The sequence below is a fragment of the Paramormyrops kingsleyae genome, chromosome 21 (genome assembly GCF_048594095.1).
Source record: "Paramormyrops kingsleyae isolate MSU_618 chromosome 21, PKINGS_0.4, whole genome shotgun sequence".
In the NCBI taxonomy this organism is placed as follows: domain Eukaryota; kingdom Metazoa; phylum Chordata; class Actinopteri; order Osteoglossiformes; family Mormyridae; genus Paramormyrops; species Paramormyrops kingsleyae.
In genome coordinates, this window is record NC_132817.1 from 7,908,553 (window position 1) to 7,921,755 (window position 13,203).

Genomic DNA, 13,203 nt, shown 5'->3' on the forward strand with positions numbered 1-13,203 from the left:
ATGTGCATGAATAACATTAAGAGAAGGATGCGACAAACTTTCTGCTTAAGAAAACCTTAATAAAATTGCAGTAAAAACATCGAATCGAGTGGTTTGGAAAATATAACGTTGTTTACGTAATCTATAACTTATTCATTTACATAGGAGAATGAATTTTTAATCCTTTGACGTTGTAATTATGTATTATTTACCGACGCAACACACAAGGAAAAAATAGTGTCACTGCCGCCTGATTCCACAGGAGGACGCTGCAAACATGACATATGAAGTCCCAGTATAACATACGTGTATACAATGATCTCAAAGAAGATGGTGCAAAATGAGTCAAATTAATGATAATTTTGTCGCTTATCATTTTCCCTTTTCATAATTACTACCAATGGTAACGCTGCACGTTACGTTTAGTTGTATAATCGATTTTTATAAAGGTTGCTTATTTATAATAATACAGGAATATAGGGGTTCAACAACGTTTAGGGTAATACATGAGGTAATCCGCAGCCCTCTCCTAGCCCCTGAAGTTAGTTCTGTAGAATTACAAATCAATATCTTGTGCATTGCAATATGATTTATGTTTTCTTATGTTTTATTTTTCATATATTTTTCATAACGTTCAGTGGTGTGGATTATAGTGCGCCTTCATAACCACCTGTTAGTCTATTACAAAATCAACGGTAAACAGTATCAATGTAAAATTTAAATGCCTATAATACACACTTTTTAACAAATATGGGGTTGGTTCCAAATAAATGTCCTAACAAAAATATTGTTGCATATGTTTAACTAATACTTATTCTGCACTAAATTAGTAAATAGCCAGTTTGTTAAAATGCCTGATACTGTAAGCTACTGCTTTTAGGCAGGTGTATACTGTCATGATAATAGCACTGGTATTTGTCCAGTTAGATTATGGTATAATTAGTAGATTAAGGCTACCACTTAGAGTCCATGTTATGCAAAAGTGGAAAACAGTGGACTCCGCTGGTGCTTGGTGGCTTTTAGAGGGAAGGGCTTTTTAGGTATTTCTGTGCCAGGGTGTCAGGCTGGGGACCTCCCACTTAGGGACATAGGAGGTGCCACGCTACAGTGCCCAGGGGAGCTGAGTGAAGCGCAGTGTGTGTGCGTGTGTGTGAATGTGTGTGTGTGAGTACCAGAGCACACACGTGACAATAAGAACAGCAGAGGGACCTATCCACTCTCCTCTGCGACAGCACCTGGCGGTGTACACACTCTCACCAGCCGGCTGGTCCCACATACACCTGGTCCAGAAGCTTCTCCGGGCAGCTGTGCATTGGAGCGTGAGCCGCCTGTCTTAGCCGTGACACGGTCAATTGACCCCCCTCCCCCCCATCCCTCTCCCTTCCCCAACCCTTCTACACCCTCCCATGATCACTGCCTGAGGAGACACCTTCACCAGTCATGCCCAGAAGAAGATCAAACTGAACAGCTTCAGCACAAAAGACTGTAAAGACTCATGCCTCATCACTGGATGCAGAAGTAGTGCGCAGCCCGACTGGAAGCGGTAAGGTTCTCGGCACCATGCGCAAAGTTATGTTCTCCTGTAGATAGGTAACTTTGAGTATTAGGTTGATTCTGTGGCAGGCGGCGCATGTACCACAGATGTATTGGCTTGATTGTATTGCAGGTGTTGGATTGCCTGCAAGTGCTGCCCACGGCATCAAGCATAAATAAATGCAGACAGCGTGCAGAAGCAGTTGAGATAAGCTTCTGCTCTTCTTGGGCTCAGTCTTTCAAATTCGCCATGATGTGCCAAGCTGCACTGGGCAGTAACTTAAGACTGGAGTCGCTTTACCAGTTTAATTGATCGGCATCTAGGCTCCTTAGTGGGTTAGAGAATTCCGACGTTGATGGGGAGACGGCCGTGATGGATAAACACAGACAGACAGCCGGCTGGTACACGGGGGAGCCGGTTGCCGTGGAGAGAGTAACACAAAAGGTCAGGGTTGGGGGTGGGGGGGGTATTGGCAGCCCTTCTGCTAAAAAGGAGGCTAACTGATCCCTTTAGTAGGCTGTAAATAATTAAGGGTGCTCACCAGGTGTGTGAGAGTGTGAGAGAGACTGAGAAAACCTCAGTAACACTGGAAGTAGGCTTTTCTCAGGCATTCGTCAACGGTCTGTGTCCGGGGGGGGGGGGCAGTAGGCCTCTATGCCTGCCTCGGGATCTTCTCCAGGGGCCTGGACAGGACTACGGGGGTGATCTCCACTGCGTGGGGGGGGGGGGTTTGGTGGTTTGATGCTGTTGATTTTCCCTTGGCTGTCTGAGTAAGGTACCGTTGCTAAGATTCAGCTTCTCTTGCAGAGGGTAAAGCAAGACTTCATTTCCCTCTGGGAGGAACAAAGAAAGGAAAGAAATCTCACACAGTTTTGTTAAGCTGATTACTGTTTTAGGATTTTCACAAAAGAATACATCTGTTATTTTTGGGGGGTTTGCCCTTTGTTTCTTTGTTTCCCCCTAAAAACTCCCTAACTTTAGTTAACAGTGGTAGTACAGAAACATCATTCACAATACGATAAAATGAGCAAGTTTTAAGATTAAGATGCACTTTAGTGATTCCAGGGGATGAAGTGCTTTGTCAGAGAATCTTGATTGGTTAATGGGCCACTTTAGTGGGATTTAGAACAGCAGAATTACTTGTTCATCAAAGTGATGTTCTTTAGCTCATGATTTTAGGAACCATGCCTTTTCCTAAAGCACTTCACGCTGGATGTATTGTGTCATCTGTTATTACAACATGGAGCAATGTCACCTCAGGGGCCTGTGTGTTTTAAACACACCGATTTCCTAATTAAGGACATACGGGACACCCTAGTAGGGATGCCAGATCATCACAGGACACACACTCACAAATTCAGGGCAAATTAGAGACACCAGTTCACCTACACTGCAAGTTTGTACATGTTGAGGAACCCATTCAGGGTTGAGGTGAGCATCCAAACTGCACCAAGCCATGGTATAGAGTTGAACCCACAGCCTTTGGTCACAGGTGCTACTGATGGAGCCACCACACTGCCCCTTTAAGTATCTGCCAGGACACCGCCCCTTTATGCATCTGCCGCCACACCGCCCCTTTAAGTATCTGCCAGGACACCGCCCCTTTATGCATCTGCCGCCACACCGCCCCTTTAAGTATCTGCCAGGACACCGCCCCTTTAAGCATCTGCCGCCACACCCCCCCCCTTTAAGTATCTGTCTCTCCAATGGTGCAGAGCTTCCAGTTCCCTGCCACCACAGCAGTAATTATTTCACTCCCAGCAGTTGCCATAATGGCCTCGGTCCTGCCCTTACCTCAGCTGTTTTGCTTTCAGCTGCAGCTGATGCCCTGTCCTAAGATGTATGTGCATTCTTCTGATCCTGAGGCACATTCAGGGGAGGGTTAAAGCATGGACTATCCTACACCCCTCCCCACCTCAGGAAAAATGTAACAGTTAGCTAAATTGGCACCATCTGAGTGTCCATGCTGGTATCAGCCTAGGGCCCCCAGCTAAGTTAATATGCCCTGGGGCCCCCAGCTAAGTTAATATGCCCTTTGGAGTAATCAGGGATGTTGAGGTCCTCACCCATTCATCACAATTATTTGGGGTGTGGGGGTTGTATTGCCTGGTTCTGATTATTTGGGGTGGGGGTGGGGGGGTTACGACACTCCCATAATTTACACCCATGATACCACATATATGTCACAGGAGGCTTAAGTGCCCCCCCACCTAAAAAAACAAAAAACAATAAAATCTACTCCAGTACCTCAAACCATCAAACACAGTCTATTCATATGCACCACACTTATGTCTGCAATCTGTTCCTTACTGTGTAGCTGTCTTCTGTCGCCTCAGTAAATGCTACTTAAGCAATAAATCGGTTAATGAGTTCTGTGCTTAACTACTGACATCCTCAGTAATAATAATTATATATGAGGAAAAAAAACTGAAGATAGTACCTGTCGTCTTCATCACCTCTTCATTGACGGATCTTGACGAATCTGGCACTGAGGCCAAACTGCGTGTCCTTGGCTTATGTCCCATAATGCCGCAGGGCTGTAAAGCACTGGCAGATACTGCTGAGTAAGTACTGGGGCTTTAATGGTCATGATTCCCGGGGAAGGGGGTTAGGTGTCGTCAGCAGGAACACGCCCTTCAGCTCAGCCTAGAGGATCAAAGTCCAGTCAGCTGGGCCGCTTCTGGTTCTCACAGTGGTTGGAGGACAGCAGGCTATATTTCCTGGGACCTGCAAGGAGTTGCTTACCTTTAAACCTCTGAGGGTTCCTACCTCTATGTGACAGGGGACAGACTCAATACAAAGCAAGGTATAAGTTCCTCATCAAAGATTGACATTTGTCTCTTTTTGTTTGTTGCTATAACGCCACCAATGTGAGAAAGAGAAGCTGTTCATTTTCTAATCTTAATTCTCGGTCAGTGCCCACTCTGATTGAAAGTTGAACCTGATGGGCACTGACGAGTTTGATTGAAAGACAACAAGAATAATGAATTAGATGTTGTGTTAGATGTTTAGCATGTCATTGGATGTTGCTCGACATTCATTTTGCTTGGCATTTTTTAAAAGAATCTTGAGGAAAAATAAAGGTGGATGACGGAATACTTAATTTGGAAAGTCGGTGACTTTTCTCCTTGCTCCAAGCGAAGTCAAACCTCTTTGCATTTATCTTGATATGACTAACCAAAATCCACGCCTGCGTATTCCAGGAATACCAAACTGTCAGTCATGGAGACCAACGTGACCCAGATTTCCCGGGAGGACCTGGAGGAACTGAGAGAGGCGTTCGATAAAATTGGTGAGCTGTCTGTTGTTGCGGTGCGACAAAGGTGATGATCCACTAGCAACTCCAAGGCGAAAGGGGTTTATTAAGAAAACAGGTGAAGCTGGCTTTGAAGCCCTAACTGTAGGGTTACAGCCTCTCTATTGCACACTCAAACCCCTGAGCCATGCGCCAGTTCAAGAAGTAGGGGAACAAACAAGGGATAGACAGAGATTGAAAAGGCGGGATGGCCAGCGACACCTGCAGGTCAAACAGCGTAGAGACACGAAGGGTAGTATCGGACAGGAGCTCTTTTGTTTTGACGCTGAAGACCGTTTCAAGATCTACATCTGGTTATGTGACAAAAATTGATTAAATGCAAGACGCACACGAGCATGTCAAACATTAGCAGCTTTTACAGGAATGACAGATGCTGTTACCCCTGGTTCTTTATGGTACACAATAAAGCCAGTATTGTGTGTCGTAAAATGTAGATTCTTTTTGTATTTCTTTTTGTTAGGACATGTCAGATATTCACGTCACGGTATCCTGGTTGTTTGTAGACTTATTGAAGGACAGGAAAATCATGGTAATACAGGAGAAATTTATCCCACTCAGATATTGACAACAGCGGCTACGTGAGTGACTTTGAGCTGCAAGAGCTCTTCAGAGAGGCCAGCTTCTCGCTTCCTGGCTTCAAGGTGCGGGAGATAGTGGAAAAATTCATGGCTGCTGCTGACACCAACAAGGATGACAAGATTACGTTTGAGGAGTTTGTTTCGGTAATCCCCTCGCTCCCGTCATAGTCGTCCAGCTTGTCAGTGGAATAAAATTGTTCTAAAAAACGCTTCCGCTGCTGTTTTTTTTGCCCGTGTCAGATGTACCAGGAGCTGAAGAGCCAAGATATCAGAGAGTCTTTTCGGAAGGCCATAACCAGGAGAGATGGGATCAGGTCATTTGGTGGGACCTCTGGCATCTCCAGTGAAGGAACCCAGCACTCCTACTCTGGTAACTCAAGCTTCTGGTGACAGAGGTGGATGGTCCAGGTCCAGAGAGTAAAAGTCTAGACCAAAATTTTGTTTCAACCAACCAGTTGAGTTACTCTGTGACTGTGACTCTTAGTACTCAACTGGTTGGTTGAAACAAAATCCTTCTCTGGACTTTTACTCTATGGATCCTAACTACCCACCTCTCCGGTGGTGGTCTTAATATCAGGCTTCTATTACTATCCACCAAGCTTCAGAAAATATTAAATAGTCATATTATGCTGTGGATATGGTCTGCATGATGGAATTTTCATGTAGGATTAAATGCTGGAGGATCGAGGGAATCTAGCTGGCCTGCTCAACAGCTAACGCACTATATTAGCGAACAAGAGGCTGCAGCGTCAAGTTTCATAGAGTCAGATATTATACCCACGAGGAAGCCTCCTAATCTGGACTGATGTAGTACACACAGCAAAAAAAAACTCTTTGTTTAGATAAAATGTTTTTATCTAATCTAGAGCATCTTAAAATTAATAGGGTTGTTACAGAAGTTTTACCCAATCAGTTTTAGTTAACATGGGCCTCCTTGGGCCAGCGGAAAGGATTTTTAATCCATTTACCACCATTGTATGTTGCTTGTGTTGACGAGAAACAGGGAAAATATTTAACTGCGCTTGACTGTTGCTGTCCCTCAGATGAGGAGAAGGTGGCCTTTGTTAACTGGATCAACAAGGCCTTGGCGAATGATTCCGACTGTAAGCACCTTGTTCCCATGGACCCCGTCAACGATAGCCTCTTCAAATCTGTCAAGGATGGCATCTTGCTCTGGTAAGAGCCCCAGATGGCTAACAGCACTTTAATATACTGCATGTGTCAGCAGTTGCCTTTGATGCTGTCTGCTACAGTAAGCAGCATATGGCTCACTTTCAGCATTTAAGTTTCACTTCTTTAGAGCCCTTCTGGCCAACCTGAAGATTTAATGACTCTCTACTCATTTAGCCTTACACGACTAAAATACATTTTGGGGTTTTCTGGACCCAAGATAATAATGAATCTAGGATTATCCATTTGACTTTTCCTTCATTTTAAACAGTCTCAGACCTAAACCACACTCCATGTTAAGGTTTTTCACACTGAAAAATGCAGCTATTTAATGGATTTTCAATGACTATTCCACGGGTCTTCTTTCTTAAAGTCATAACACATAATTCTCTTTGTTCAGCAAAATGATCAATTTATCCCAACCGGACACGATTGACGAGAGGGTCATAAACACAAAGAAACGCACGACATTTACGATGACTGTAAGTGCATTCTTAAACTTCTGCCTTAACTTGTTTCAGCTAAATGACCTGCTACATACAGCTTCTCCACTTAACCTCCTGCTAGTCTTTCTCATCTTTCCACGCTACACAGCTTCGAAACGCTTTTCTTTTCACTTTCAGGTTTAGCTGCATCCACAAGACACAACAAGACTTTCTGTCTTTCCATGTCTGTGTAGTGAAAATGGAAGACTTTGTGTTTCAGTTGCAAATTGATAGCCTGGACAGTGTTTAGTTAAACCCCAAAGACTTAGATCATTTATAAGTGTAATGTCTACTTTCCCCCATATATTGTTATAAATTTGTAGCCCACTGAGTAATTTCTATGGACTTGCCTGTGTTGAATGCTAAACTCAGTTGAGTTGGATAGATTCTCAACCCAATGGCTGGCTTATCATTTCCTCCAAACCTCTCCAATGCTGCAGGAGAACTTAGTACTGGCGCTTAACTCCGCCTCCGCCATTGGCTGCACAGTCGTCAATATAGATGCCCAGGACCTGATGTCCGGCAAGCCGCACCTGGTGCTGGGCCTGCTGTGGCAAATCATCAAGATCGGCCTGTTCGCCGACATCGAGATCTCCAAAAACGAAGGTTGGGCACTTTAAATCAGTGTTTCTCAACCCAGTTAGCGGGGAACCCCAAACAATCCTCATTGTTGCTCTCTCCAAGCTCCCAGCCAGTGAAGAATATCCAATGCCTAGTACAGATGTGTTGGGAGTAGGAAGGGACCAAAAATGTGGACTGGGATGAAAAACACTGCTTTAGATAATTGGGATTGTGTCGTGGAGGATGGTCCTGAACAGTTATTAACAGTCTCCTTGAAATGCTTTGGTGGGAGGCGGGGTCACGGAGAGTGTCATCTCTGATTGCATTCCATAATCCTATTAAGCTCAGTCATGTTTTGGTATCTTGAGGTGAGGTGAGTTAACTCCCCAGGGAGGGGGGAGGTAAGAGGTGAGAGCAGCGTGGTGCCTGTGGATGGCAGCTATAATATGAATCGCAAATTGTGATTCATCCATGTGCCCACAGCCCTCATCGCACTGCTGCAGGAGAGCGAGGAGATGGACCACCTGCTCTCCCTGTCTCCAGAGGAGCTTCTGCTCCGTTGGGTAAACTACCACCTGAGCAATGCTGGATGGCAGCCAATTGGCAACTTCAGCGATGACATCAAGGTGCCTGGACCACAGCCGCTGTACATCCGCCTGCTGGGCCTCGTATCGCTGTCACCCTTCAGGGACGCAACACACACGTGTCTCTCTTCTACTTCAGGATTCCAAGGCCTACTTCCATCTTCTCAATCAAATAGCACCCAAGGGGGGAAACGAGGAAGAGCTGATGGTCGTCATCGACATGTCGGGATTTAACGTAAGAGGAGAGATCTGCAGGAGTACGGGGGAGAATTTAGTTGGGCGTTGAGTGACTAGCAAATCAATGATGAGAGCCACCCCACCCCAGAGCCAATGCAGAAACCATCGCCTTGAAACGGCAAACGTTCACGGGGTCCTGGAATGTTGTCTCCAGGAGCCGGATGAGGAGAAGCGGGCGGAGCTCATGCTGAGGCAGGCAGCGCGGCTCGACTGCCGGCAGTTCGTCACCCCGCAGGACGTCGTGGCCGGGAACCAGAAGCTGAATATGGCCTTCGTGGCCAACCTGTTCAACACATATCCGGCAGTCAGCAGGCCCTCCGACAATGGCATTGACCCCACCCTGCTGGAGGGTGAGCCCTCGAAACGTCAATGCATACATCTGAGGCAGCCGTAGTGCAGTGTGCCCATTGGCCAATAGGGGTCTCTCAAGTTCAGCATGGGTTTTAAATGTATTAAAATGCATGGGTTTCATCAGACATTAAAATACTTAATAGGTCCACATATAGTAGTAATTCCAGGACATGATTCAACATATTTATTCCACTCAATTTCAAATATAAAAGTGGGGGGAGGGGAGAAAAATCACGGTTTAGGCAACTACTAAGAAAAGGTTATTTGAGGAGTTTATTAACATCTAGATGTTTCTGTACATTTGTTTAATTAGATTATCTGGTCATTTGATTACCTTAGACTGGCACTATGAAGTTTTTTTACTTGACTGAAAGGTCATGATTTCACAAGAACTAAGCTAAAGTTTATTCCCCGAGCATGTTAAACCTGTTTCTGCAGTAGTACTCTAGTTAAAATGTCTATAGGGTTGAGGTGTTGAGGTCAAATAACAGGGCAGGTTAATATGAATGGCTAAAAATACAGATAGTGGGCAATTAAATCTCTGGCAATTTGATCTTGAATATAAAGGTGTATAATAATGAATAAGTTATACTTGCTTGTTGAGACTCATTTGGTTCTTGTTTGTCTTTTTGTTTCTACATCTTGAACCCAGAGCTGACCCCTCCCATTGTAGGTACTGTTTCAGTCACAGTCCACTAGGAGTGCCTTCACACTTCCTGTCTTTCGCTCCTCACCCCCCTCCCCCCAATAAAATGTATATTTTCCCTTAAAACACCTCATGCAGGCCAGGGGTGACTCTTACTGGCGAAACTGATCTGTGACACGACTGCAATCTTTTGGAACGGCGAATAATGCCAGTAATTCCCAGGGTGTCCTTTCCTTAGCACATGTACTGAAGCTGTCAGCACAATAATTTTGTCCGACGCGATTTCACTGCCAAGTGGTACAGCTCTGAGTGCACGTTTTAATGAAGTCTTTGAGTTGTGCAGCTTTAAAATCGCTATTAAAAGATAAGACCTGAGCTGGGGTGAAAAAGTCGCATCACTGAATCTGTGGCTGCTGAAACACAAAAAGAGTCACGATTGCTCTCTCCAGTACCGTGTGCTAGATATTTTTCTCGCTTTCTCCCGTCAGCTTATTGCATACCCTGTCACTCTTTGATCTCAGAGACAGATATATCCAGCTTCCCCAGTTTCTGAGCTCGACATGCAGTCTATGTGAAGGCATCATATAAATGGTGTAGTTTTGTACAATAGGGACACATTAATAAGTGTCTGTCGTTATACCTGGAGCGTCATATGGGTATGTAATAATTTTAACCCGTTGTCCTATCCTCGTGACTTTCCGTGTCCAAGGTCTTTTTTCTGGATCTTAGCACATACTTCCTATTGTGTGTTTCTTGCTGTCATATTGTACATTCAATAACTTTTTGTGATTGAAAGTATTCAAGTTAATAACAAGACCAAAAAATCTTGCAGGGAAGCATATTTGTTGTCCGTAAGCAAGTAACTCACAGAATTCTTCTTCAGACATCCAGAAACATATCTATAGTCCTGCGCAAATGGCATACTTGCTACCTCAGTCTCTGATTTGTTTCCCTGTTTATCATTTGCTTTATTGGGAGGGGGGATCCTTGGTCTTTCACAGTGAGCAGCAAAAAAAAATCATCTAGCAGTTGGCCTGGCTATGTTTATGTTATATCTATTATATACATTTTGTGTTTTATTAGCAACATTTTGTATTTTATTAGTAATTAACATTCATATTAATTCTTATTTTCCAATAACATCTGGTACCCTCTTATGAAAAAATCTGCCACATGTCTGCCATTTTGGTGGAAAGGAAACAGTTATGAATGGGAGGAGAGTCAAATAAAATGAGCTTATTACAAGCCCCACTGCTTCCCAAGCACTTAAAAGAGCAACATATTTCTGCATTATTATAATTCCAGGGGAATCCAGAGAGGAGAGAACATTCCGGAACTGGATGAACTCCTTAGGGGTGACACCATACGTCAACCATCTATATCGGTATTTTCCTCTTTTATTGACGTTCTTGCTATGTTCATGGATCACCCTTTTGTTTCACTGCTGATTAATCTCTATTGTTCTTCCTCTCTTTTTTCTTCACAGCGACCTGGTAGATGCCCTGGTCATTTTTCAATTGTATGAGAGGATCCAGGTCCCTGTGGACTACAGGAAAGTAAACAGGCCACCTTACGCTGCACTGGGATCCAACATGAAAAAGGTCAGTGGGTCTTTAGACGGTCAAATGTAAAATTAGAACCCTTTCAACGTTTATTACCCGTCCATTCATCTTTTAACCGTTTGTGCCGGGCAGAGTGACATGGCTGCCTGGGGATCATGCCAAACGGCACTGGGCACAAGGCAGGGGTGCACCCTGGACAGGATGCCAGTCTATCGCAGGATATATTTAATGCCATATCACATTTTAATTTTTCAGAGGATCAGAGATTTCCTCTTTCTGTTTAAGTGTATAATAATTTAATTTATAGGGGGATCATTTTGCATGTTGCTTGTGTTGGGTTATGTCATTGCTATACTTGGGGGAAGTCAGTGTCCATTTGCATTTAATATTGGAACTAAATATTATAAATAGGTGTTCTGGAAACTGGGGAATCTTCTGTTTAAATTATTAAAAGGCTCCCTTTTTGAATGCAGCTGAAAATGCAGATTAAGTTACTGTAATGAAAGTATACAGCGCTTGTTTTAAGAGAATCTTAGAGCAACGCCAATTGTCTGACCATAATGGTGAAACAGCTGTGTGTCTGCTGACGTGGGATAAGAGGTCTTCTTAAGTGTGTGGTTTATCGCCTGTGCCCTGTAGCTTGAGAACTGCAACTATGCCGTTGATTTGGGGAAGCGGGAGGCCAAGTTTTCCCTGGTGGGGATCGGCGGAGAAAACATAAACGAGGGGAGCCAAATGCACACCCTGGCCTTGGTCTGGCAGATAATGAGGAGGTAGGGCACCTTTGGCCTTCAGGCTACTTCGGAGAACATAGCTGAAGACGCCAAGGTTCAATATAGCACCTCCCATTGAACTACAGTGTGGTTTTTTGTGCATGTAAACGCCAGTTTCGGTTTAAGGGTCTATTGAAGCCAGATCCCTTCCATTTGGCTCACAGGTACACGCTGATGGTGCTTTCTGTTCTGGGAGACGGCGAAAAAGTCAACGACCAGATAATCATCAACTGGGTGAATGATTCACTACAATGTGGGAAGAAGAGTACGTTCATCACCAGTTTCAAGGTAACCTAGTAAAGGGGTTGTATCCAGGGGCACTTGAATTTAATATCAAATCTGGGCCATTAGTGGTTGTTCAACATGTGTGTAGTTTCAGGTTCTATCTTACCTGTGCTTTTTGTGAGTACAATGTACCCTGGTAAGTTCAACATGTAGCTCTCGTAGATATGCAGCTGTAAATTGTATAACGAGATTTATTACAATCATATCAGGATAAGTCGATAAGCACAAGCCTGCCAGTGATTGATCTCATCGACACCATTGCCCCGAACGCCATAAAAGCAGAGATGGTGAAGAGAGACGACTTCACCGATGATGACAAACTTAATAATGCAAAGTAAGATTTTCAGCAAAAACTTTTTGTCAGTTAGTTGTAACAAAATAGCAGTTTAATTTTTTTTATTACTTTTTTCATTTTAAAGTGTGCATTCTGTAAACCGGCTTATTTTCTTTATTCATTGGCTTTCGATTGTATTTATCAGCTCCCTAATCCCCTTCATCTGACAGGAATTTCCCCTCATTTCTGCTAGGTATGCTATTTCGGTGTCTCGTAAAATTGGGGCCAAGGTCTATGCTCTCCCAGAGGACCTTTTGGAGGTGAAACCCAAGATGGTGCTGACGGTGTTTGCATGCTTGATGGCTCTGGGCCTGAAGAAGGTGGCAGGTTAATACCCCCCCCCCCCAACCCCACCCGTGTCACTGCCCCCGTCCCGCACCCAGCCCCCCACCCAAGCTGTCGACTGTGATTTTATTGTCATATAAAGGTCTGTGGGACCTTCAGCATCTTCAATGCGTTTCATGGGATTTGTGGTATTTTCTTCTCATTCATCATGTCCTAAAATTCAGGATCTTTAAGGTTGAATATGGCCCAGTATGGTTTCTACAGTATTGTCCTTTTTCCCTGTGTGATAAATATCAAAGTTTTTTTTTTTTTTTAATTTAATAATAAAATCATATTTACCCAATAAGTTTTACCTTGTTTCGGGTATTTATTCTCATAAACCATCATAGTCATCATTGAAAATTAAAGGAAATTATTTTGCACAGTATTTAGTTTTCAGGTTCTGGTTGTACATTTAAGTGCGTAATTGCCTGAAGGTGTTAACTAAATTAAGACATTAATCGATGTTTCTTTTTTTTTAACA

At 43.8% G+C, this 13,203-nt stretch overlaps 1 protein-coding gene across 3 annotated transcripts; it reads left to right on the plus strand.

The window, feature by feature from the left end:
• The first annotated feature begins 558 nt into the window (after positions 1-558).
• Positions 559-12,967, plus strand: pls1 (plastin 1 (I isoform)). 3 transcript variants are annotated; one of them, XM_023824452.2, is made up of 16 exons: positions 559-1,522; positions 4,717-4,805; positions 5,388-5,551; positions 5,648-5,777; positions 6,451-6,583; positions 6,978-7,059; positions 7,503-7,668; positions 8,107-8,249; positions 8,347-8,442; positions 8,599-8,794; positions 10,747-10,825; positions 10,928-11,042; positions 11,643-11,776; positions 11,941-12,064; positions 12,271-12,395; positions 12,589-12,966. In XM_023824452.2, exons 2-16 carry the CDS (start codon positions 4,736-4,738, stop codon positions 12,725-12,727), a joined length of 1,896 nt encoding a protein of 631 aa, XP_023680220.2. In that variant the 5' UTR covers positions 559-1,522; positions 4,717-4,735; the 3' UTR covers positions 12,728-12,966. The 3 variants fall into 3 exon arrangements, with proteins under 3 accessions (XP_023680220.2, XP_072560219.1, XP_072560218.1); XM_072704117.1 differs by lacking the exon at positions 559-1,522 and adding an exon at positions 4,194-4,319 and having other exon boundaries at positions 12,589-12,965; XM_072704118.1 differs by lacking the exons at positions 559-1,522; positions 4,717-4,805; positions 5,388-5,551 and adding an exon at positions 2,464-2,470 and having other exon boundaries at positions 5,647-5,777; positions 12,589-12,967.
• Positions 12,968-13,203: the final 236 nt, after the last annotated feature.